General features: G+C 51.2%; 8 protein-coding genes across 8 annotated transcripts; 3 read left to right on the top strand and 5 right to left on the bottom strand.

Moving 5' to 3' along the window:
• Positions 1-635: 635 nt before the first annotated feature.
• On the bottom strand, positions 636-5,025 carry N7481_007972 (uncharacterized protein; the record flags this gene model as incomplete). The annotated part of the gene is made up of 4 exons (XM_057267191.1): positions 636-3,940; positions 3,996-4,774; positions 4,852-4,862; positions 4,927-5,025. 4 exons carry the CDS (start codon positions 5,023-5,025, stop codon positions 636-638), a joined length of 4,194 nt encoding a protein of 1,397 aa, XP_057121392.1.
• A 3,089-nt stretch (positions 5,026-8,114) lies between these two features.
• On the top strand, positions 8,115-9,259 carry N7481_007971 (FAD-dependent oxidoreductase; the record flags this gene model as incomplete). Its single annotated transcript, XM_057267190.1, has 3 exons — positions 8,115-8,146; positions 8,218-8,804; positions 8,868-9,259. 3 exons carry the CDS (start codon positions 8,115-8,117, stop codon positions 9,257-9,259), a joined length of 1,011 nt encoding a protein of 336 aa, XP_057121391.1.
• A 701-nt stretch (positions 9,260-9,960) lies between these two features.
• Positions 9,961-11,428, bottom strand: N7481_007970 (translation machinery-associated protein TMA46; the record flags this gene model as incomplete). Its single annotated transcript, XM_057267189.1, has 4 exons — positions 9,961-10,534; positions 10,603-11,171; positions 11,273-11,290; positions 11,372-11,428. The coding sequence occupies 4 exons, from the start codon at positions 11,426-11,428 to the stop codon at positions 9,961-9,963; spliced, it is 1,218 nt and encodes a 405-aa protein (XP_057121390.1).
• A 946-nt stretch (positions 11,429-12,374) lies between these two features.
• wos2 (Hsp90 cochaperone SBA1) lies at positions 12,375-13,352 on the bottom strand (the record flags this gene model as incomplete). Its single annotated transcript, XM_057267188.1, has 4 exons — positions 12,375-12,437; positions 12,515-12,748; positions 12,815-13,140; positions 13,328-13,352. 4 exons carry the CDS (start codon positions 13,350-13,352, stop codon positions 12,375-12,377), a joined length of 648 nt encoding a protein of 215 aa, XP_057121389.1.
• Positions 13,353-13,910: 558 nt separating this feature from the next.
• On the top strand, positions 13,911-14,668 carry N7481_007968 (ESCRT-III subunit protein VPS24; the record flags this gene model as incomplete). The annotated part of the gene is made up of 2 exons (XM_057267187.1): positions 13,911-13,958; positions 13,997-14,668. The coding sequence occupies 2 exons, from the start codon at positions 13,911-13,913 to the stop codon at positions 14,666-14,668; spliced, it is 720 nt and encodes a 239-aa protein (XP_057121388.1).
• An 877-nt stretch (positions 14,669-15,545) lies between these two features.
• Positions 15,546-17,507, top strand: N7481_007967 (putative RNA annealing protein Yra1; the record flags this gene model as incomplete). Its single annotated transcript, XM_057267186.1, has 5 exons — positions 15,546-15,755; positions 15,814-15,843; positions 16,853-17,017; positions 17,072-17,142; positions 17,195-17,507. The coding sequence occupies 5 exons, from the start codon at positions 15,546-15,548 to the stop codon at positions 17,505-17,507; spliced, it is 789 nt and encodes a 262-aa protein (XP_057121387.1).
• A 566-nt stretch (positions 17,508-18,073) lies between these two features.
• Positions 18,074-18,984, bottom strand: N7481_007966 (EF-hand superfamily Ca2+-modulated protein; the record flags this gene model as incomplete). The annotated part of the gene is made up of 3 exons (XM_057267185.1): positions 18,074-18,440; positions 18,589-18,797; positions 18,868-18,984. 3 exons carry the CDS (start codon positions 18,982-18,984, stop codon positions 18,074-18,076), a joined length of 693 nt encoding a protein of 230 aa, XP_057121386.1.
• Positions 18,985-19,664: 680 nt separating this feature from the next.
• On the bottom strand, positions 19,665-22,110 carry optD (uncharacterized protein; the record flags this gene model as incomplete). The annotated part of the gene is made up of 3 exons (XM_057267184.1): positions 19,665-19,960; positions 20,036-21,886; positions 21,945-22,110. 3 exons carry the CDS (start codon positions 22,108-22,110, stop codon positions 19,665-19,667), a joined length of 2,313 nt encoding a protein of 770 aa, XP_057121385.1.
• Between the last annotated feature and the right edge of the window lie 3,333 nt (positions 22,111-25,443).

Here is a 25,443-nt window from a genome sequence, read left to right as displayed (position 1 = left end):
AGCCTCCAAAACCCAGTTCAGCTCAACTCAACTCAACTCAACTTCAGCTGATATAACAGCTTCATCACCCAAAACTTGCGTTGTTCCTCTATTTGAACATCTGCTGTTGATTCTGTCGTATTGTCTCTTGGTCCGATTACCAAGTGAATTAATGATGATCGCCTTGATTGTTTAATCAATGGTGATTGATGGATCTCGACTTCTGTTGTTTGCAGGTTGCATCCATCTCGCGCGTCGGGCTTCAGATATACTCGGTTCTTATTGACACGAATTCCCCCTAACCAGAAGACTGGCTGTCGCGTCTGGGGAGCCAATGACGATAAGAAAATTTCGAGAAAAGTAACAAGACCCCTTAAGGGTCTACCATGGCGTTATCCAAATACCGGGAAAACAATTTGCTTAGTGAGAACTTCACGAAGGAAAATATATAACACAAAATAACTAGATAGCGAGGGTGGGTATAAATGACCAAGGGGAGAAAGAGTTGAGAGGAAATCATGTTATAACGCTATTGAAGCCCAAGAAAAAAGAGAAAAAGGCAAACAAAAACAAAACTGAAAACAAATGTGGTTGGGTAGTAGGTGTAAAAATTCATGCAAGGTCATCAGAGGTAGAGTTTGATTGGGGTCATTCGATCAGATGCCGTAACTCTGTCCGGGTGCCAGAGTATGCGACTGCACACTTTCGTATGGCATTTCGTTCTCGTATTGGTGTGTTGTCCACGGCTCCACGCTTCGGCTGTTACTGCGCATGCGGGTTAGACTGCGCAGCTTGTTGGTGAAGCTCTCGTTGGAGCTGCGGTTGCGCCGGTGATCGAATGACATGCGCCGGCCGATACTCTGACGGGCCTCGCTTGCATTCAATGTTGGAGCGGCGGTCATTGCACGAGGGAGTAAGCGGCCCATGTCTACGTTTTCAATAGCAACGTCAATGGTAGCAGAGGAATCACGAGGCGAGACGGGGTCGTTGGATCCGGGGATCGGAGGTGGGGGAGGGGGTGTGTTGAGATGTTGGAGCTCTGGGAGGATCGGAGGTGGAGGTGGAGGTGGGATGGTCTCAATATAATGTGCGGATGGTCCCCTCTGCATTGCGGCCTCGATTGTCTCCTCGATGCTCACCGTGACGCTCGGTGATGTACCAGAGATATACCCACCGGAGCTCGTGCGTCGATGACCCATGTTGCGGCTACGGCTGTTTGAACGGCTTCGAGGGAGATTGGGGTTGAAGCGTGGGTGCATTGGAATGTCCGTTGGCACCGGTGCAGATTTCTTGAATTGGCCTTCTGGCATGGGGACTGACATTGACCGACCAATTCTTTCAGCTTCGCCTTGATATCGTGCATCGGAGAGGAGAATTGCGCCATAGCTATCCGTGGGAAGTGCAGGCACAGAAGGTGGACGCTCTTGCTCGATGCCATTACCACCGTATTTGGGGTGTCGCATTGCTCGTGGTGTTGCTGGGAGTCCAAGAGGAGGACCAGAGCGACCAGAGCTGGAGTCGGATCCACTTTGGTATTCTGGCGAATTCTTGCTCGGAGGGATGTTGTTTCGAGATGGAACTCGAGGGAAGTAGGAGTTGCCCGAAAATGGAGGAGGGCTTTCCACAGGACTTCGAACAGAGACTGGGCTTCTAGCGGACTGCAGATCACCCGGGAAGGGGATGTTGGGAGCAGAAGGGTTGCGGGAAAGTGAGAGGCGGCGTGCTTCTAGTTCTGCAGCTGCCAACTCTCTCCTCTTTCTCTCAGCCAGGCTAACGAACGGAGTCGTTGGGGATACAATGGGAGACACTATGTCTTGGGCCTCATCGGCGGCAGCAACGGCGTCGGCATCGTATACGTCCTGGCTGTTCACAGGGACGAAGGTGTCTTCCTGACCAAATGTCTTGCTGCTCAGCAATTCAAACCCCGCGGGATGAGCAGGTATTTCTGGCTCCGGAATTTGTCGAATCTCCGGTTGGCTGTAGGAAGGTCGATGTCTGGACTCCGTGGACCCTTCTCTTCTAGAACTAGTTCCTTTCTCTGCACGGCGGCGACTGGCACTTCTGTGCTGTGAGCGAAGCCGCTCCCGATTCCCGGCAACAATTCGAAGTGGATCATCTGTCTCATTCGATTTGACAGGCTCGTGGTTGGGAAGTGTCATAGGCAGCGACATGGGAAGCGGCGAAGAGGGTGATCTCATAGTAGATCCTTGACGATCAACACTACGGCCACGGGATGATGCCTCTTTCCCAGCGCGATTCGTCGCGTGTTTGCTAGAAGAGCGTTGGCGACTGCGTGACCCTGGATTTCTCATCTTGCTTGAACTCCTAGCGCGAGAGCGTGACTTCTTTCCGGGTTCATCGACCCTTTCGGTGCCTGCGGTTTCATACTGGGCCAGCTCTTCAGGTGACATGGGCACTGGCGAGGAGGGTGATCGCTTGGCTGGCTGTATACATCTACGCTCATTCCTGCCACGGACTTCCTGGGAAGCTTCCCGAGAGTGATGAGGGCGTGAGCCTTGGCTGGCAGTTTCATCTGTGTTTCGTCTCCCGCGGCCGTTTGAGCGATGACCATGACTTTTCTTTGCATGGACGTGGTAGCTTGCCTCGTCCAGACTGCTGATATATTGATCAATGCTTCGAACACTCGGGCTCTTGGTTGTGGAAGCATAGCTATGGGCACTCTTTGCACTGTGGAGTAAACCTGACTGGTCATTTTGATCTGGCTGACCCTCTTCAGCATCTACCAGGTCGATCTGGAGTCCATTTGGCTTGCGATCACGCGAGCCATTCCGGAGGTCAGAATGATCCTTCAAAGCTTCAAAAACACCGGCCGCGGGAGATGGAAGTCCCTTGATGGACGCAAATCTGTCCATGGCCTGTACAGCAGTCTGAGGACTTGGCTTCAACGAGTCCTGTCCAGGCTTGTATACGGTTGCTGAAAGTGTCAACAAGCCACTATCACTTTGTTCCTCTCGACTTTGTTCGTGGCCGCTTGTGTCTTCATTCTCCGATGTTGAGCCATAACCGCTAGCATTGTTGTAAGATCCTGATCGAGAGAATGTCGGAGGATGGACATCCACTGGAGTCTCTCCAATTGAAGGTAGGCGTCGGCGATTGAAGGAAGGTGTATTTGTTCGTGAAGTCATGGCTTGGCTCAAACTCTGGATATTATTGAGCTTATACGACCCAAGGCCCCCAGGAGACAGAGCCGAGTCAGCCACGGCTGATTCCGCTATTGGGGTGACGCCAGGTGCATTTGTCGGAGTTCGATCATCAGATTTCAACCCTGGGAATTTGAAGCGGTTGTGCGGCTGCGGGTCGAATGATGTGATTAGCTTGAGAGCAGGTCCTTTTCCAGCTTGACGTTGTTGGTTGGAAGCTGATCTTGGGCGAGGTGGAGGTGGAACGAGTAGGCCTGCGCTATGAGGCTGATTGATGTCAGGGGAGGCAAGTGGTGACTTTCCTCTAATCACCTCTGCAAATGAGGCAGCCTGTTGAGCAGCCGGAGAGGTCCAAGGCTCAGTAGGCTCAGCGCCAGTGCACATGAAACACCTGATTGCGAGTTGTTGTTGGGAGTGCGAAACAACATACTCTCCCCATCGACGAACAAGGTATGACTGACGTTGCCAGTCCGATGGCAGGAAGAGGCAGGTCATCAAGATTGCTTCCATGAAATGATTTTGAGAGACATAGACCTCAATAGCGTCGTTGATGTCACCGAGACCTAATAGGATAGAGGCTGCGGTGTGGATGTCTCCCATTTCTAGCAGCTTTTGCACGAATGCCTGTCCAACCTTGTTCGCTTGCGCTTGTCGACTCATTTGGCTCAGAGCCAGAACCATCCAGTCAAATCCAGTCACTTGCCCTGGCTTGATCATGCCAGCCATTTGATCCGTATCGGTCTCACCAAGCCATTGTGCCAAAAGAACGGCACTTTGGCTTTCCGGTGCGTGTCGAGCCACTAAAAGCTTTGTTAGTAGGTAGACCTGGGTCCATGATTTGATACAGAGACATACACTCATCTCTAATAAGGTCTTGGGTATCTCCTTCCCAGCCAAATACAACATTCAACATTTGCTGTCGTAAATCTTCGGGTGTCAGATGGTTCTCATCGATAGGCGGATGTGATTTATAAGGAACATCATTTAGTCGTGCTCGGATAAAGGGAAACAAGTCGACAACACTCTTCTCTGCGGGGCTCCTCTGGACTTCGTTTCTTAGTCGAGACCCAACACGAGAACTCTTTACCGATGACATTGACACGGATGAAGCATATGGATAGGTGGCGGATGGTTGCGGTGTATCGCGACCGATGGATGTCATCGAAAAGGAAGTACCACTCTGAGCAGATCGGGTAGGTGGTGAAAAAGGTCGCTCGACCTTGTACCTCCCAGATGAGGCTTTAGAGCTAACAGATTCTGTTCGGCTCCTTGATGAAGCAGGACTCACAAGGTCCGATCTTTGCTGCTTCGCGCTGTCGATCCCATTTGTATCATATGGCGTTCGTCTTCCAGATCCTCGTTCCCGAATCTCCGGGGCGTCTTGCAAGCTCCTGGGAGACATTGTCCGTGACCGACTTCCTTCTGATGTTCCTGATCGAGAACTTAATCGGAGATGCTGTACATTTGCAACCATTGCCGGATTATCCAAGTCATACTGTTGTACAGTGTCTTGGGGACCAAGAGTAAAGAGTGTGGCTGTAGGACCATAGCTTGCGAGACCCCGTACGCCTTCTACTGTGGGAATTGGCTCGTAGGTGACGTGCTTGGTTCGAACGTCCCATGACCATGTTTCACTAAGAAGAGAAAGACTTGAGTCAGCATACTCAAATATCACCAAAGGGTTGCGGTGCTAAAAAAAGATAATACTCACCCCTCGAGATACTGCACAATTCGACCATTTTTAGACCATGACATCCATTTAGGATCCTCAGAAGTTGAGTCGGACCGTTTCAAGACTCGAATTACCCTGGGCGACTCTTTCCCGGGGGGGCTTTGCCACACTCCAAACCCTCAAATCGCCATTTGACGCCTGCGTTGCCAACATGTCTGATTTCTGTTTTGATGAAGAGGCATGCCAGGCAATTGAAATGATTGGGGATGGCCCACGTGAAGTAGTCAGTGTGTGGAGTATAGTGAATTGGGGAGAAGATTGGCAATCAAAATTGATCCATTTTGATAGCTAATTAAATTTTGTTAGTCCTGTCGTAATGGCATGAGGTCGACTGGCGATTGAAACGTACCCGATCGCGTAAGTACGACAATCTGTAGCCGGGGCAAGAGATGTGATAGGATCGAAGATGGTACGCGCGGATATATGTTCGGAGGTAGGAGGCTCGAAGAGAATGACCTCGCCTTTCCCATTACCTGCATTCCACTGCCATCAGCAAAAGATTCAAGTTTTAATCGGCGCAGAAAGCCCATACCAAATGCGACATTCCCATTCCGCATCCATGACGCAACTCGCAGCTGTTCAAAAGAAGCAAATCGCGCAATCTCGGTTCCGGTAAAAATATCCCATACAATCGCCGTTTGGCCGACATCGTAGCTCACAACCAATCTCCCTGCGCCACGTTCGCTCACATTGTCTACAGAGATAAAATCGATCTTTTCCTGGTGACTTGTAAAGCGCCGCTCCACTGCTAGTGTATCATGGTGGAGACATAATATTGTCGAGCCTTGGGCATAAAGAAATAGCGACGCCGTCGAAGCGCAGGCCTCGAAACGAGACTCGGGGGGCTGGCTGCGGCGCCATTGCTTTTACGGTTCTCGAGGGTCGCGAGGCTGGCTGCAAGCTTCTATTCCATGTTAATTCAACCATTTTGCCTTGCTAACATATGGGTAAATTCCGGGCATGCGGAGAGGAGGAATTGGAGTCTAGCAGGGCGAGCTTTCTCGGCAAGCGCTAGCTGCCCGACTTTGGTAGCACCAAGGCCAGTGGATTCAAGAGTGTAAAGAGACAAAAAGGATAAGAAAAAGGAAGAAAGATCACGAACCTGACCAGCTCCAGAGGGGCAGGTTACTAATCGGTCACGACCCTGTTGGCACCGCTCAAGGCAAAGAGAAAGAGATGGCTAGGGTAGCACCAGGCATTTGGGATGAGAAACGCCTCGCGATTTTAGTGCCTGCAGGAGAATCGAGCGGGCAAGCTGTAGCGATGATCTGGGCCCTATAAAGGCAAAAACTAGCTGCGAGGGAATATGCGACCAGGCGAGAATGGGGTAGAGCGGACAGCGAACAGACCGGGGTGCGTGTGAATGTTGGGAAGTGATAGAAGAAGGAACCAGGATTAAATTTCTTTTCTTTTTCTTTTTCTTTGCGCACCACGTTTATCACATTCCCAAATTATTAGCGTTGAGGGGCGTAAGGTTGCGACAGGACACAGGACGCGGGGTGGAAAGTTGGTGACCGGGGGACCCTTCGCCCTAAGTATATGCGCTGGTATATCGCCAGGCGATATAAAAAAGCTGGCGCCACTCCCTGCGCGTGGAGCCAGGATATGAACAGGGGGTTAAATTCTGACAGCTGGTAGGACAGAAGCAAAGTTCTCCTTTTTTTTCCAAACAGACGATCCATATCTCCAGCCATCGAGCAATCGGGGTTGGCGCCCGGTGCGAAGGGCAAGGCGCTTCATTTCACGACCGACCATACAGTGCGCGGGTTGGGAAGCGACCGAGCACTTCGAGCATCCACTCTAACCCCCGTGTCCAGGATCGGAGACTGCAGCATCACATCATTAGCGGAGACGGTGAGATCGAGCCTTGGGTGGCTGGGGCAGCGTGGCTCTGATGCTGTGAGTGTGCACCAACGAGAGAGCGGAACGGGTGGTCGCAAAAAAAGCTATAGGTTTAGATCAATGCAGGAGGCTCCCGAATCACAGACGGGAACCCTCATCATCGGTCGAGTGGGTCTAGCACAAGTCTGCATGTCTGCACATCTGGAGAGGCGATCCCGGACTCTGTTGTTGCACGCAGAGGACCAGCCTTGGTAACTGCCGAAGGAGGATGTTTCGATTCCATGGGGCATTTCTGTCTGTTTCCCTCATTGATACCCTCTTCCCTCAAGGCTCGAGGATCACGCACTCGAGAGACCAAACGAATGCAAGAAACCGTGAATGTTCTGAGACACTTGATGTGACGAGGATCCGTGCAGTGGTTGACAAGCTGCACCTTCATCACCTCACTCATCCAATCACATCCCATCACTGCTGATCCCTCGGCGCCTATATCACACCGGGCAGCCAATCGCCAGCGCCGCTTCACCTTTTCAGTGAAAAATGGAGAGAACAGGCGTGCCAAGTGTCAAGCCCTGGAAACCATTGAGCAACTGTTGGTGGGTATTGGTGGAGTCCATCGTTGCTGCGGAGAATTCTGGCCGTTCCGTCTCGGGTGTTTCATACGGTGATGTCGTGCCGATTGTCACAAAGTCATAAAACATAGTTCACCCGCCAGCCCCGGAGGCATGTTTTTTGAGCCCTTAATTTCACCTCGAGAATTGCTTGGGAACCGTTCAGGAGTTCAGAGTTCTCGTCCCCACTGTGTGATGTGATTATGTGCCTGGAGGAACCCGCCGGGTTCCTCATGCACATCAGGCACATTTTGCTGTGTTGCTGTAGGAGCTTGGGCCCTTTGTGATAACAGTACGAGTATCAAGCACAAGGAGTTCACAATTGAGCCTGGTAAGGTAAGTTGAGATGCAGAATCTGCGCGACGTGTGATCACCGCCATCTAAGACGTCGTGTTGGAAATTGGAGGAAAGAGGCGGAGAGGAGAAGTCACCGCCAACCTTAGGAACACTTTATTTGACTACATTCTAAGTACTCCATAAACAGAAACAGAGATAAACAGCTTATTTTTTATGCTTGAATTCTACAAAGTACGAGTACATACAATCATTCTCCCAACCCATCATACTGGATGAACTGCAGGCCCACCATATGCCGCATTGGCAGCGTATCATCTGACCACTGGAGGGTGGAATGGCGGGGCTCATATCTTCCCCGGATTCCATCCGATCCCAATCCCATGACTCACGAGAATTCCATTGCTGAGGGTCCTCCGGCTTCAGCCTTTCCCACACAGCCGATACCCTGCTACAAGTCTATTTTTGGGTCCCGCTAAAATCATATGATCTGCCATGGCTAACCCAGAGACTATCGTCGTGATTGGGTAGGTCCATATCAATTTCTGTCTGCAGCTACCCTATGATATGCCCTCTAACTAACATGAGAACTTTCCAGTGCAGGTGTCATCGGACTATCAACTGCCCTCTGCATCCAGCAACGGCTTTCGCCATCGCAGTCTGTGCTTCTCGTAGCCAGAGAATTCCCCTCCGATGAATCGATCGACTACGCATCACCCTGGGCTGGCGCACATTATCGACCCGTGCCAGGCTCATCTCCACAGGTCCTTAGAGAAGCAAACCAAGCAGAGCGAACATATGAGTACCTCAAACGAGTGGCGGCCGATGAGCCGGCCGCCGGGATCAAGTTCGTGAAAGGCGTCGAGCACCTCGAAGCACCGCCTGCAGAATACTCCGATCCCCAGAGTTTGCGCAACGTTTACGCCAGTATGGATGGTTTTCGACGCTTGACAAGGGATGAGCTGCCTGTGGGTGTGAAATGGGGTGTCGAATACGGGACATGGGTGATTAACTCCCCAGTATACTGCGCGCATATGCTGCGTAAATTTATTGTCAAGGGTGGTCAGACGAAACAGTATAAACTCGCCAACGTGAAGGAAGCCTTTTCGCTCGCGCAAAATATAAGAACGGTGGTTAATTGCTCCGGACTGGGATTCGAAGACCCTGAATCTTTCATCATCAGAGGTATGTGCTACAAGTCATATTGTTAGACCCTCTGGTACTCAAACAGTGACTGACGCCGAACAGGCCAAACATGTCTAGTACGCAACCCCGTCTCTGCAACAATTACTCGCCAGAACACAGACGGTTCCTGGTCCTTCTGTATCCCTCGCCCGCTAGATGGGGGAACCATCATTGGAGGTACCAAGCAACCCCATGAGTGGGACCCCAATCCTTCCCTCGATATCAGGGCCCGACTTCTTGCCAACGCAAGTAAATGGTTCCCTTTTGCCCCGGAAAGCGGAGGTCAGTTCGACGTGATTCGTGACATCGTGGGACGCCGACCTGCTCGCCAAGGCGGGATGCGAATGGAGGTGGAAAAGTTGGCCGATGGGAAGAAAATAGTTCATGCGTATGGGGCTGGCGGGCGGGGATTTGAGATCTCTTGGGGTGTTGCGGAGGAGATACAGCAGGGCTGATGCTGGAGAATGGACTGCTCCAGGCTAGAGCAGTATTGTAGAGATACCCAGGGAGGTAACGTTGTAAATACACAACCAAATAGAACATGCATAACTTGAAAGCTACTGATACTATCCTTGAAGATGCAAAGTTCCTATTCAAGGGTTTACCGAAGTATGCCCAGGTACCGAGCAAACATTTTATATAAACTATGGATGAGAACCTTGAAGATAGTCACAGTGCACCGTGAGATCAGCTCCCATGTTTAGGTGCTTTGAATGTTCAGAACTTCCAAGGGTAAAACGTTAAAAATTCATGATGCTACGCACACTTATTTGTTTCCATTAGAATGGAAATAGCAGAGGAAGAAGACTTGGAACGTCTCCGATGGCTTCAAATTTTGCAAAAAACAATGGGAATCATCGTATTAACTCACGCAAACACTGGAAATAAACGGACTTTTTGCTACCCAAAGCAAGACTCCATAACAATATTTCAGTTCGTTGATTCTTCCGTCACAAATAACAGAAGATCTAAATCCTGTCCCTCCCTGTTGCCATAACCCTCACTCACTCTCAATCCCTAGGACGTGGAAAGACATCCTGGTTCCCAAGGCTTAATGGACAACAAGTGATTGACCGGGTATCTAGAGACATGAAAAAGCCCATGAAAACGCCAATGGTCTATGCATCAGGTCAGACAGGCGATTGCGATTGCGCGATCAACTTGCCACCCAGATCTGAGCCTGTGAAGAACGAACCGGACTGACAAAAGTCGAATTTTCCGAGATCCAGCCGGAAAGAGAGCCTAGAGACCCATGATAGTAGTCTCGTGAGAAGAAGAATGTAATCAATCCGCAGCCGCAGCCTCGGCCTCGGCCTTCTGGGCGAGCGCATCTCCGTCCATCACCGGGGGGAAGCTCCTGGCCAGTTCTCTCGAGGAACTCTTCCGCATCTTGCCTCTCCTTTTCTAGCTGGGTTTGCTTCATCTGCTCCACCAGATCAGCAAACTCATCCTCCTCGTCGCTGCTCTCATCCTCCTCCTTCCAGGCGCCATCCTCGAACATGGCACGGCCAGTGGCTTCCTTGGCCCTCTGGGCATCTGACTCGGCTGTTTTCTTGTCGATACGTTCCTTCTTCCACTTGGCGAATGTCTCCGGGGTGACAGGTGTGAGAGTACCGGTCAACCTATGACGCTCAGACTCGAGCCAGTCCTCCAGGGTGAGAGTAGCAAGTGGCGACTTATCCATCAATGCCTTCTCAGCCGCCTTCTGCTCCTTAGTCTTCAGAACGAATCTATTTGCAGATGTCAGTGTTTGCGCAATATGAATGTGAGTGTTGTATTGGATCTCTTCTTCACGTACCCTGGCGGCAAGCTGTGCTTGTACATGCACTTATTACCTCCATTCGGACAAGTCCAGAACCAACCGTACTTCTGGTTCTCAACGGCCTCGATAAAGTATTTGCAGACCTTGTCGGTGGTCGTACGGGGGTTTCCGTGCTTGCTGAGCACAACACTGCGCAACTTCTCCTCGTCCCAATCTTCCATCTTGTCGGCCTTCTTGCCTCCTCCTTCCTCATCTTCTCCCTCGCCCTCACCCTCATTATCACGCGAATCGGTGTACAGATCCTTCTTGGCAGCCTTGCGCTCGATGTTCAGATCGTGACTGAACTTGCACTTGCGGCCCTTCTCACAACCACCCTTCTTGTGGAAGAGACACAGCACAGTTTTCGGATCGACACCGAAGGGCACTTTTTGGGCCTGGATGGGCTTGAATAGGTCTGCTGCCTCCCTCTTGGCATCCTCGGCGGCCTTTTTCTCGGCTGCGAGTTGAAGTTTCTCAGCGGCTTTCCGCTTGTCATCGGGAGTCTTGTTGGAAACGGATTGCGCTTGAAGCTGTTGAATCTGTTTCTTGGCGGCACCACCTTTTTTCTGTTGGAGGGTTAGTGTGATTGGGCGTCATTGGAGCGGGGGAGGGTGTTATCGTTGCGCGGGGAGGGGAGGGGTGAGGCGGATCGGAATTTTTGACGTACGTTTTTCATGCCAAAGGTCTAATGATGGGGGAAATTAAGGTTAGCAAAAGATTTCTTGCACGAAGGAAACATTGTGTGGATATCCTGAGGGAAACTCACCTTATCATCAACGGTGGTCTTCTTCTTCTTAGGCTGGTCGGCCTTCTTGGGAGCCATGGTGACGAGTTTGCCTGGTTAGGCTTTGTGGTTTTAAAGTGGGATAAAAATGTGAGATGAGATGCGCGGGTTGGACGAGGTCGCTTGGTAGGAAAGAAAACGCTGAGATGCCAAAAGAAAGACACGGGAAGGCCCAGGCGCGTATGAGTGAGAGGTATGAGAGGTTGAGTAGGTTGAAAAGCCCTGAGATTGAAGGAGCCTCCACAAATCTGAGTCCGAGGGGTGAGTGTGGCGGGAAACAGTTGGGCACTGACCAATGACGATGCCCTCCGAGTATAACAATCTTTCAGAGATTTGGTTTGTCTCTTCTGTACAACTTATGGAATTTCGATTTTGAAAAATAAAATGAACATCAATGAGACTTTCAAGATTCTGTATCTACCTAGGGTATATACCAATTCAATATCTCCCTCGTGGTGACTTGACGCTCTCGGCTGGTCGACCCTTTGCGTCATCGCCCCAATTAAGTGGACGCACAGTGCGCAGTGGAGGACTCGAGCAGAACCCTAACTGCTCGACTTTGGGCCTGGGTAACATACAGACTACGTACACTACGAGTACATATTAGGTGATTCTTTGGTGGCAGTATCTCGTAGAAATACTGTCTTTACAAGGTGATCCTTTGTGCCCTGGTGGAAGACCACTGAAAAGATCTGAAAATGAAAAGAATTGAAAATTGAAGAATTGAAAAATAGGCACCGCATTCATTCATCAGGAAGGCTCCTCACATTCGTGATCTACACATGTATAAGGCCACGCACTTGCCAGTAGCAAACTTGAGCCTGGTCGCTGTGCTCTACAAACAATCGAGGAAATTTAAAGCAAAACCAAAATCTCCGGCACACCTTCCCACTGGCGCCTCAAAAGCACCGGTATTTTTCATTTCTGGTCGTCATAGCTTCTGTAGAGAGAGAGAGAGAGAGGGAGGGGTTACATGTTAGGACATTTAAGAGACCTCCTGGATTTTGGACGACTTTTGGTCGGCCTCCTCCAGCTCGGGAAGTTCCTCCTGTTCATATCATTAGCAATCCGTCCGTATCACAATGCAAATATGGGAGATCTGCGGAATATAATTGAATCACTTACATCGTCATCCTCGCCCTCGTCATCTCCAGCTCCGCCCATGCCACCGGGCATGCCGGGCATGCCACCGGCCAGAGCGCTCAGGTCGGGCATGCCACCAGCACCACCCATGCCACCGAGCTTGGAGAAGTCAATGTTGCTCAGGCCACCCTCCTCGCCGCCACCACCACCCATGCCGCCGAAGTTGTTGGCATAGTCGTCCTCAGTAGCCTCATCCTGCTCGTCCTCATCAACCCACTGAGAATTTCGTTAGCCAATCGTCAATCGCCAAAATTACCCCGCTTCCCATGATGCAGGTCATACCTTGTCGAAATCGGTCTTCAGGAAGTGAACCTTCTTGTTCTCCTTGAGCAGACGGGGCCAGTACTCCGTCTTCAGCTCCTTCTTGCGCAGAACGAGCTCGACCTCACGGTCGGTGTGGTTGGACTTGCTGTTCTCAGGGTCGATTTCGCCGAACAGGTCCAGAGAGACAGAGTAGGTGACGCCCTTGCCGGAGGGGCCGGTGAAGGAGACATTGTTGGGGGTGATGCTCAGCTTAGCATCGGCCTTGGGGACATCGGCAGTCTTCAGGTTCACGTAGAGGTAGTTGCGCTCGGGATCCGAGTCGGAGGAGCGCTGGGCCCAGGTAACTACCCGGTGATCAAGTTAGCTTTTCTCAGGTCTTTCAATTCATGGGATACAGCATTGGAGACTGTCCCATGCTCCAGGTTACAACATGGCCCATGCAATCAGATAACGTCATCACGGGCTGATCGCGCAAAATGTGCAGAGGTCAAGTTGTTCGGAGCGGGGAAGTCGAGCTAACACAAAACGTACCTTCGGGGTGGACAGTTCCGGACATTTTGGTGAGAGGTGAGGAGTGAGAAAGGGGATAGATTAGAGTAGTATAGAGATGGAGATGAAGAAAGAACTGGGAGAAGAGATGGAGGTGTGTGGTTGGGGAAGGGAAGCAGCTCACTTCAAAGACGCATTGGCGCCCGCATTCACACTGCTAGAAGGTACTGGAATACTGGCACTCCTGTTTGCCTTGTTTGCCTTGTCATATTGGGGGCCTGAGGCATGAGTAAGCTGACTCAGCAGGAATGGCTCCCCACGCCCCTCCTCGGGTGGTGGCCGCAGGCATCGCCGAACTGATAAGACGCAACAGAGAAGGGTCGAGCAGTCTGGTGGTCCGCCTGGCTTTGATTGAAGCTCACTTTTGGAACAGTATCTGTGACTCTGTCACAACTCTCACACATATCGGTGGGAGGATAATACACCTGGGCGCATCTCTCCTCACCCCCCACGTTGAATACCACGAACCCAGTGCTCGCAAATCGATTGCTATCGATCGGCCTTTTGGAGAAGCCGATTAACCTTGTCATTTTTCGCAGCTCCTAAAGCTGCAATTTCTACGACCATGGAGTCCTTGAAGGCTGTTTTCTTTGGGCCCGATCCTGCGGTCCAGGTAAGTCTGTCTAATCTGTGGCGAACTTGCTTCAAGAGAAAGCGGCTGACGACGACTCGCCCGGCCAGATGAGAAAATGCAATACCCTCATTCGCGCAAATACTAGACAACTCGACCGTGATCTCGCCCATCTCAAAAGTCTCGATACCAAAACCCGTCAACACATCATCAATTCATCCAAACGAGCGCAACGAAACCCCTCACAGGCTAAACAGGCAACAAGCGAAACCAAGACCTTTGCGCGGGAGCTTATGAGAATTCGGAAACAAACCACCCGTTTGAATACAAGCCGGGCCCAGTTACAGAGTGTCGGGATGCAGGTGAACGAGGCCTTTTCTGTGCGCAAGATCCAGGGCAGCCTCCAGAAGTCTACGGGAATCATGAAAGATGTGAACACGCTGGTGCGCTTACCGGAGCTGTCATCTACGATGCACCAACTATCGTCCGAGTTAGTCCGAGCCGGTATTATTGAGGAAGTCATTGATGACGCAATCCCCAACGATGAGCTATTTGAAGATGAGTATGAGGAGGCAGAAGAAGAGGTGGACAAGATCTTGCAAGAGGTTTTGCAGGGCAAACTCTCCCAAGCACCCGCCAAGCCCACCGAGCCAATTGCAGAGGAGGCCCCAGTTGCCGAGGAGCCCGAATTTGAAGATCAAGAGAAGACTCTCGATGAGATGCGAGGCCGCCTGGAGGCTCTCAAGAGCTGATATACCCCCCCTTCTACAGTGATTGAGGCATTGAATACGCCGCACCATCCACTGCCCTGTTTCCAGAGTCTTTGATCTAATTCTGCGTTTCCCCATTGGCAGGAGTTTGGCGGGAGTTCTTTATTGATTTCTTCGCGAGCTGGACCTCATATAGAACGAAACAAAGTAATTCTACCATTCACCCAGCGGCCAGTATTTGTCTTTGACGGCTCTGCACTCTGTTACTACTAGTCTGCTAGTACCACTAGTAGTATGTTTTCACTCACACTGGGGCCAAACATATGATTAAACCAGCTTTGACTGCATTATATTGGAGTTGTATAAGTGTATGTCATCATACTCTTGGTGCCCAGGTGGGCATACAAGTTAGAACTAGTAGTAGACAATCTCAATGACATAGGAACATGTTACATGCATGACCTTACATTTCCCATAACAATCAGCATCTGCAAGTGCAATTTATTCTCAAACAACTTGCAGCTCCTAATGAACGGGAGAATCAAAGTGTCAGCTCAGCCTCGATGCAAACGGAGTAAACACCCTCCGGTGCCCAACGCCCAAAGAGGATTAGCCTGTTCAGTGGTCGCAATCGCCCCCAGTGGCTGTGGCCGCAGGCCGCCCTGCCAGGTCTCCCTCCCCTTCCCTCCTCTTCCATTTCACCTCTCTCTGACTCTCCCTCTCACTCTTATCTCCTACTTTTCCCTGTCCACCCAAAGGAAAAGCTCCCAACCAAGGACAACTTATACTTCGCACCAACTCTCTTACTCTCTCCAAGTGCTGTTTTTTCAAGCGGCGCATCCGATCTCGACAACGCGTTCATATCGCGACTTCTCCTCTTCTTCCAAATTACCACCTTTCCATCTCGCTCTCCCACAAGATGTCTGCCAACCTGGACAAGTCGCTTGACGATCTCGTCGGTAACCGTCGCCAGAATGCTCGTCGTCGCGGCGGAAACCGTCGGGCTACTGCCAAGGCCCCCACGGTCGGAGGCGTCAAGAAGTCCTCCAGAGTCCCCAAGGCCCCTGCGAAGGCGGTTCACCCTACCCCGGTTCCAGCTGCATCCAGCAAGATCATCGTGAGCGGACTGGTAAGCATCCATTCACCCTTCTCCAGTCCATGGTTCAGCATTTGCTAACTTCTTCAAGCCGTCCGATGTGTCTGAGGCCAATATCAAGGTATGTTGATCTAGAGGCCTTCGCCTTGGCTTTGATCGCCATCTTGCTTTCGAACTCTTCGAGGTGCAAACGACTTCAACTCGCATGTCCGACTTGTCCTGTTCCTCTATACCCTCCCCGCCTGTTGGCAGTCGCCCAGCGCGCTCCCGGCACAGACAGATGCTCCTTCCACATGTATCTGCAAAAATTTTCTCTCTTTCCTGGTTGGCATATTGTGATACAGGAAGTTGAAGCGTTGTCACTTCAGTGACCAGATGTGTACTGCTCGTGTCGATCCCTACCCAGAGGTGATCCACCCGCTTTATTATCATCCGAGTACTGTGCCGAGGATTGAAGATGACCATCTTCATCCTACCCTTGTTTTCGAAATCCCGCTCATACTATTCCTATCTCGTCTTTTGAGCTTCGGAGAGGGCATCAGCGAGCGCATCAGTGACACAGCGGGCATCTTTTTGTGAACAAATCCGGGCGCCCTAAATCGCGGGATCTTTTTTCGGCTTCCCTTCCAGTTGCACTACTCGGTGGGGTGAATCCCATTGGTGTGAATCTTGAGGGATAGCTTGTACGGCATTTTATCATGCGATTATGTTTATCAACCGAGGGCGATCATGAGAACGCAGGGTGGAACACTCTGTTATCCATTGCAGCAACAAAGGCGTGCATTCTTGGTAGCACTGTGAGGCCACCATGTGTCGTTCGAAGACTTATCGCGCTTGATTGGTCAAACGATGAGGGATGGGGCGCCATTTGATGCCGGTGGGGGATTTGGTATCGTGTCTGTGCAACTGGAATGTAGAGGATTTGTCTCCGCGAAGGCGGAGTGTGGTTTGGCGGTTCTTGGGACACAACATTCGACCGATCGCCGCTATGTGCTCGCTGATGCTCTTTGATTCGTCGGACTTGCAGTTCTTTTCGTTTGCGCTGTCGCTGTCGTTTTTTATTCAAGATTCGACTGCCGTTGATTCAACTGAAATTACAAGACGCAGCATACTGATCGTCTGCGCTATAGGAATACTTTACCAAGTCTGCAGGCCCTGTCAAGAAGGTGATGCTCACCTACAACCAAAACGGAAGCAGCCGTGGCATCGCCTCCATCATCTTCGGCCGCGCCGACACTGCCGCCAAGGCCGCCAAGGAGCTTAATGGTCTCCATGTTGATGGCCGTCCCATGAAGGTCAGAAGCATTGTGTTCTGCTATTATGGAAGAGGTTTATTGACGATTCTATAGATTGAGGTTGTGTACGATGCCTCCCACGCCCCGACTGTTCCCGCCCCCAAGCCGCTCAACGAGCGCATCGCGTAAGCTTGGACATACTCTCGATAATCCGGCCTCTTGCTAACTTTCTCATAGTCATCAGAAGTCCCAGCCCAAGCCTGCCACCGCTGCCAAGGCTGGCCGCGGAGCTAACAAGAAGAACAACGCCAACACCAACACCAACACCAACACCAACGAAGGAGCAAAGGGTCAAGCTCGTGGTGCCAAGGGTCGCAAGGGCCGTAACCCCGGCCGTGGCAAGCCTAAGTCCGTCGAGGAGCTCGACGCCGAGATGGTCGACTACTTCGCCGGCGGCAACGAGAATGTGCCTGCTCAGGGCGCTGCTCCTGTCAACGCTGCTCCCCAGGCCAACGGTGGCGAGGACCTTGGCATGGCTGAGATCTCCTAAACATCGCCTACTTTACAGTAGTCTGCGCTTGCGCTTGCCTAGTGCACGTGGATGGTGGTATGAGCCTTGCTTGGTTTATCTCGGAGGAATTTGATAGTTGATGCGCGGGTCATGTCTTCTGCTCTCCTCTTTTTTCTTTGCTTCTTCATGTGTGTGTTCTTCCAGGCTTCTTCTTTCTTTTCGGTATCGGACTTAATTTCTTTTAAATTGCTATTGCGGCTGGAGGGTGAAATGTATCTACAATAACACTGTCATCAATGGATGATGAACAAACCAATTTCACGTATTATTATCATCGTGATTTGATCCATAGTCTTGGTTGATGAATAAACACAGGACAGACAATACTCATCGTCTGGATTTAGCATGATAAAAGTCAAAACTTCAAAGAAAGTATTTCCAACGCTATGCAGTAGAAACGCCAATCCCAAACACCATCCCAACACCGAGCCACCCACACCCATATATCCATCCTACAAATCAACCGCACAAAAGGAAAGAAACTGTACAAAAGCGCGACACAGCGCAGAACCATCAAAAGTCAAGGGTCGTCCCCGAACAGAGGCCTAAAAGACCCCAGCACGAGTCATAACATCATGAAACTGTTCCAAAGTAACACCAGTACTAAGACCAGCACCACCATTCGCTTCCAGAATCATATCCTTAAGCAACTCATCATCAACAGAGTCCTCCTTCAACTCGCGCGCAATGCGACGCAAATGGCCCAGCGAAATCGGCCCGGTTGACCCGCGCGTGAAGAGCTGGTAAGCATCGTCTACCTCGGCGACCATGGCGTCGTCGTCGCGGGAGCGCAGTTTCGCCGCTGCGACGGATACGAATGGGCTGTAGGGTACGTAGCCGATTGAGGTTGGGTCGAGGGCGGAGAGGATGTCGGAGAGTTCGGTTGAGTCTGAGGGCGGGAGGCCGAGGGCTCTGCGAGAAGTGAGGGTGTTAGTTTTATCTCGAATTGAAATAGTAATGTGTAGTCTAGGTGGGTTTGCGATGTTGTCGGCGCAGAAGCACGCAGAGTAATGGTCGGAGGGGAGATGGGGTGGTCAGGACTGGTCAGGACTGGACGTACACTAATGCCTTGCGCACATCTTCGCGGGGAATGACGCCCTCTTTCTCTTTGGGGAAATCCTCGTGTTTATCTGCGAATAGCTGGAAAACTTCTTTGATTTCGTTCTCCTCTTCGGCGGAGATATTGTTCTCCTTGGCTAGTTTGGATTGGCGCGCGCGCTTGGGAGCTGCTGCGGAGGAGCTGGCGGGAGCTCCGCGCCTCTTGGGAGGCTAGTTGAAAGTACCAAGGTTAGAATGTGCAGCGCGAGATAGTGAGTCATTGGATTGAGCAGGAGCATACCATTTCTCTGGCTGTGAGAATCTCGTAGCGGTTCCTGGCGGTCGAGAAGGTGAGATCTAGAAGCCGAGAGGTGATTGCGATGACGATGCTTGGGGGAGCCAATAGTGGAGAGTGCATCACGTGACTTTGGGGGTATATAACACACTTATCAGGATACTATTACGTCCTTCGGGACATTTGGTCAAATGAAAATATACAGAGAAGATTAGCATGGCCCCTGCACTAAGGATGACACGCTCAATCAAAGAGAAGCTACCAGTTTTTTTTTTCCTTACAGATGCTTTGTTGAGGTAGGGTGCACGATTGAAGTTTTTATGCCTCCGTTCAATTCAGGGTAAAAGCGGGATATCTTTTTTTGGGGGCGTTTTGGAGATTTGGGTGCCTAAGGCATGAGCCACCACCCACCTCGAGGCATGGAACCAGGCTTATCGGGCTCTTTCAACAGGATCTGCCTGAGTTCTAGGTGTTCATTAATTTGGTTTTTTCTCGAGTTGAAAGCTTTTTTCGGATTTCAATTTCTAGAAAAATCATGTAATTTCCGGCCGGCAGTCATCTTGTTTAAGAAAAGAGAACCCCCCCGGGCGGTACCATATAAACATCAGCCAGTACTAAGAAACGTATGCTACTACTAGAATCAGCCCTGGGGGAGTATTCTTTAAATTTCTACAAGTAGTTTGGGAATTGCAATATTCCTTCAAGACACAGTACGCGTTCGTAGAATGCTGACTTGAACATGAAAGACAAATAATCCCTTCAAACACAGAGGGAAACAAACAAACCGTGACTTGAGGCCTCAATCAAGCCCACGTCCCATTGGCAGGCCCAAAATACCCGACATCTGGCATAGCCTTGTACGGCACGCCTTGTCCATCCGCAGTATTTAGGTAGACCGTGTTCCCCCACCAATCCGGGAACACCGCGCCAGGATAGGAAATGCAGAAAAATATGACTATACCACTAAGAGCGAGACCGGTGTCCAGAGCAGCAGCTAGGATATAGTTATACTTCGTCCACCAAGCAAAGAACTTGCGACGCAGGAAATGATTGAAGAGAAAATTGACAAGGGCCCAGCTGGAGTAGTTGATTCCAGTAGCTAACAGATCAGAAAGATTAGTTATTATGAAAGGTATTGGCATGGAGAAATGCAGAATGTCGGGTAAGCACATACCAGGTGGGACATTGTAAGTTCCCACGAAAATCAGAGGCCAATTGATCATTTTCCAAAACCGCTGTTTAGTATAGCGGTACATGAGCCACGTAATAACAGGAGCAATAGCACCGATCCAGAAGAAATGAAGAAGTCCCGAGTAAATCTTGCCGGCAGAGTAGAGCCGACGCGGGCCTACAAGGCCCCAGATCACTGAAGAGGAATATACCGTCCGCCCATTGGGACAGGTAAAATTATCTGACTGGTCGGATTCGCAGATCCCATCGATATGACCCAGCATCCAAAGCGTGACACCGGCCTGGGTGAGGGCGCCAAGAATCGTCGCGACGCCCTGTGCCACGAATGTCGTACGAGGCGGAACCTTGAGGTAATGCGCCAACTTCATGTCCATGGCGAAATAGACGCCCTGTCCCACGACATCTGTGGAAAGGATCTTGAAAATCATGTTTGCGAGCGGGCGCCCTTCGAATAGATATCCGCCAATGAACTCAGATAACACGTTAAGTTGGTTTGCGTCGACGTTCGTAATACCCTGAACGATCCCACACGGGATCATGTACAAAGCGGGAATGATCAAACCCAGGAAGATGCCGTAAACAGGGAGTCTAGTGTCGTAGACTACGACCATGGCGATAGACATGCCTGTGATGACAAGGATGATTCCGCCGTACCAGTACCATGGAGTTTGTTTGTAGGATGCGCGAATAAGCCTAGCGTGAATATCTAGCTTGTTGCGGCCTTTGAAGGCTGCCCAGACGTCGCGAGCATGCCAGAGACCAATGTGAGTGAGAACGGATGTGATGGCGGCAAATGAAGGGCCATACACAAAGGCGAATGTTGCGCCGAGGTAGGGCGGCGAGTAGTTGCGGTACGCGGTTTCGTCGAGACTATTGTCTGCGGCGATGACTCGGGCAGTATCATACAAGGCGCCGGTACGATCATAGACGTCGCTGGTCATGAGGGGAAGGTATGCTGTGAACCAAACATTGGTGTAGTATAGTATAGGAACGATGATCCAGAAGAAGAAGGCAAATCCAGCAAATACGTTGATTGCAGCCCATGACGGAGAGAGGAGAGGGTTGGTGTTGTACGCGATTTGGCTCCAGTCGAACGTGATCGGGCTAAGTCCTAGTCCAGTTTGCATTCCAAATAGATGATTCACAACGACGTTCTTCGGGGCGATCCAGCAGACCCATGTAAAATAGGACAATGCTGTAAATATCAGACCCGGGAAGAAGTACCAGAGGAACCCACCCCCCGTGACAAAGAGGAAGAAGCGCAGACGAGAGATGCGCCATCCGTTCGCCACTGTGTTGCTGCGCGAATGCAGAGTTTCCAACATAGCGCAGTTGGACAGGACGCCGGGCCAAATGATACGAGCTGGCTCAACCAGCCACGGAGCCGCGAGCCCAGCGACTCCGAAGCCGAGGAGCTGTGCGCATAGGACTATCAGGACGTAGAAACCCGTCTTCAGCTTGAAATTGTAGAAATTTGCGCTGGCGGCTTGGATAATGTTTGTCGAGTCGGCAGTTGCATAACCAAAGGAAACATTGCTCATAATCACAATCAGTGCATGTTCCTTGATATTGAATTTCCGGTCTGGGTTGAGCGTGAATTTGCCTAGGGGCCCAAACGAAATGGTAGCCAGGGGAAGTGTCTTTGCCAAGAAGACACCCATCGGATAAGCAAGTAGCTCTGCGACTAGGGCAACAATATGCACCGATGGATATCGGAGTGAAAAGAACTGGTTGATGCCGGAGCCAAGAATCGTGAACATCACTCCTAGAACCCACATGCGCACGGTATTGACGGGCATGCTGGGATCGTCTGTTTCGGGAACAACAGATCTGACTATTGAAACTGTGAGTATTCAAAATTGACATCCACAAGGCTGTGGATGAGCACTCACCCTCGGGAAACGGAGACCGATGCGACTCGTAGCTGTACTCGACATTCTCAATAATCTCCTCTGGCTCTTTTAAGTCAGAAGTCTCCTCTCCCCCTTCCTCTTCCATTTTCACGGTAGGGGTGACCTTTTCAACTTCGAGCTCTTTAGATTCCATGTTATCGGCCATGATGCAGTGGAAAGATTGAGGAGAGCACGCGCAAGATGTCTGCGAGGAATCGAGGAATGCGTCGGGTCAAAAGGCCGCGCAATTGCACCGGCGTGTGCCGTCCAGGTTTATCCCGTTTCTCGCCATGGCACCAAGCTGGACTCTGTAAGAGACTAGTGTAATCATGAGAACGCGGGGAAGCATCGAGATAAGGCTTGTAGGCAGTTGTGATGCTTGGAAAGTGGAGTTGTTGGCCGCTAACGGGAGCTTAGCTCGAGATGGCAGGTTGAACCCCGCGCCACCATCCTATCAGCGAGTGTAGCATCGTCAGGCTAGTTGGGCACGTTCATAGTAAAGATCATGTGGGAGTGCGTTCCAAGCTTTAGTTTTGAGATTGAAGTAACTTAAGCACTGGAGGGAACTTGAACCTTGGAAGGGGTGCAAATCTTGTCCTGCGACTGCGAGACAATGGATATATTTCCTTATCAGCGTACTCCGATTGAGTGCACGGAGGTACTCTAAAAACATGGAACACTAGACTGCACTAGAGATACTAGCGAGATAGAAAGATAAGGCTGTTACAATCAAATTTGAATCCTACCCTACAGTATAATCCAGAATGAAGGGGCTAGCCAGATAACACACTGGGCGATTTCGCCTTGCACGACCAGTTTGTTCATCTTAGGTATCAAGTAGGGCAAACCCCAGGACAGCGAAACACACCCTAGTAGCACAACACCTGACACTTCTAGAATGTTTGCACAAAGCATGTTGCCACGAACCCTGGAAGAACGCCTCCCAAAAGAGAGGATTCACCGCCAGTTGACCTGCCGCCAAACCCATGTCAAGTTCCTGTGCCATCCACCCTCCACGACCCTTAATCCCATGCATGGTCGGAACAAAGTACATATTGAACCTGTACCCCCGAGTGCCTGACGCTTCGGACTCAGGCAGACAGAGAGAGAGAGAGAGAGATCCGAGAGGGGAGGGACAGGGCAGGGCAGCCCCTCACCACCAGAGAATTTAGTCCCAGTAGCCCTAATTCCAATTTTCAAACATTCTATACATGGAATATGTAGGACACCCGCTGTGCTCTACCCGCCGGATATCTACCAGACGGACGCAAGAAGTATCCGCCCGATATGAAAGTACATCCGCAACCTATCCGCAAACTCGCAGTACGCAGCAGCGCAGCACAGTGCAGTACACTCGGGCCGTTTTTAACCTTCAGCGCCAATCAAAGGAAGAGAGCGAGGTGGATGGCACCCAGGCGGAAAAGCGAAGAAGCGGCCGCGAAGACGCACCGTCCGCCACAGTGCGAATTTCGAACTTCAGGTTCAGGCCCCGGCTTGTCACAGTCGGGAGGATGCCGAGCGCGTCCGGTAGAAGCATTCTCGAACGGGCGCGGGAGATGTCCGTCGCAGGATACGTAGGATATTACGGAGTTCCGGAGGACGGGAGTAATAATAGTCAGGAGGGAGGGAAACATTCTATTTCGGGGAGATTACGAACCCCGTCGTGACCCTAGACGAGACGAGGTGACCAGACCAGAGGTGAGGCGAGGCTAGATGAGTCTGGCCCGGCCGGACTTCTCTTTGTTTCGGGGAGACGTCTACTCCGTAGTGGCGAAAGGATATTACCCGGTTGAGTGAGACTGGGGGAAATCAAAGCAAGTCAAATCAAATCGAATCGAATCAAAGAAAGCGGCTCCGCCCCCAGGTTTCAAACTTTGATGGCTGTCACGAGCAGATAGAACAAATCAAATCAAATCGAGTCGTGAGCCGAGCCATGTCAAGTCAGTCGTGTTGTGTTTTATCCGGGGTCAGATCAGAACTGCAACAGTGCCATCGTATCGCATCACATCACGGCCTCTACACATCGCATCGCAACTGACAGACAGCCTATGAGTCAGGGGCTTTTTTCTCACTTTCCACAACAGACGCCAGGTATTCGGTGGCACCGAACTGAGCTGCCCCGCGACACGTCTCGGATTCGCGGTGAAGAGTCGCGCCCATCACCATAGAAGACGATCGCTGCAAGCCCCGACCGGGCAGCGGACGCGCTTCCGGGGGATTGGGTTACTCACACTGCAAAGACCAAAGGACAGAGCGTCTGCAGAAGTACGAAGTACTGAGCACGGAGTACTCGTACCGCCAGCTCCTTGTCCAGCTGGAATGTTCACCCCTCGCAGATGAGGTCACATCAGATCAGATCAAGCCAATCCAATCTACCCGGCCCCATGGGGTTTTGGTCTTTGGTTCCATGGTTCGGGGGGTTATGCCCGTCCCGCCTCCCGTCAAGTCTGGAGTAATGGAGTATGGAGAACTCCAAGGTCGTCATTGTACACGGCCTCCGTACTTCGTGCTTGCCTGGAATGTTTGTCAGTTCGCAAATCGGGGCTCCAAACTCCAGAGGCGCCCTGGATTGGGATACTCGCAGGTGGCTACGGCGGTGGCTACAATTATCGGGTGGCGGTGGCCTCCGACGCACTCACATTGCTCCTGATTCTACGGAGTAAACCGCCCCTGCACTGTCAAGATCAATTTTACCAAGTACCTAAGGAGTTGGGACCTGTTGGATTTCGAATTCCAACCGCTCTTTCTCCCACCATCGAGCGATGCATATTTGGAATCGAATCGACGGGCTTTCAGCCATTAAGCACAAAGAAAGGACCAAGCGCCACCTTGCTTTCACGATTTGGTTTGGAGATCTTGCATATGCGCTGCAGCTATTGCTGCAGCTGCAGGGAAGGCCGGAATCGGTGGAGGTGGAGGTGGGTATGTACGAGATGTATGTACTGTAGGACCAATTGACACGCCGGCTGGGGATCATTGACAGGAGAGCGGAGCTCAAAAATGTGATCGAGTCCTGCCATCCGATTTGCCAGTCGATTAGACTTGCTAGGAGCTCATGGCAACCAATAGTGCCCGGAAAGCGCGCGACCGCAGCCGTGCGGGCTAGCCCTTCGTACCATTGACAAACAAAGAAATAAGCGTCGCTGCGCTGCGATGCGAGTAGACCTGTCTACTGGTCGCTTTCGCTTTTTCTTTGAACAGGGACTTTTGTACACGCCTGACAACGACAGGCTAGGAGTTAATTAGGGGAGGAAAGAAGAGGAGGCGGAGGAGGCGGGCTTGAATCCTTCGGGAACGGACACATACGTACTCGATGGCTACGAAATTTGATTGACCTGCCTCTTCGAGGGTTTCGTTAAGGAGAAACCGCCGCCGCCGCCCCATTTGTGTCCACAGTGAGGCCGCAATATTCACATTAGGAGAGGAGAAGAGACATAGGTCTACCCGAGGCATTGGTAGCAGGAACGGACGGAAGGCGGATGAAACACCGAGGGCCTGG

This window comes from Penicillium waksmanii (assembly GCF_028829765.1).
Source record: "Penicillium waksmanii strain IBT 27052 chromosome Unknown utg000007l:1.0-4314555.0:1.0-4317578.0, whole genome shotgun sequence".
In the NCBI taxonomy this organism is placed as follows: Eukaryota; Fungi; Ascomycota; class Eurotiomycetes; order Eurotiales; family Aspergillaceae; genus Penicillium; species Penicillium waksmanii.
The sequence above is the reverse complement of the archived record's forward strand: the minus strand, read 5'-3'. Positions and strand labels throughout refer to the sequence as shown.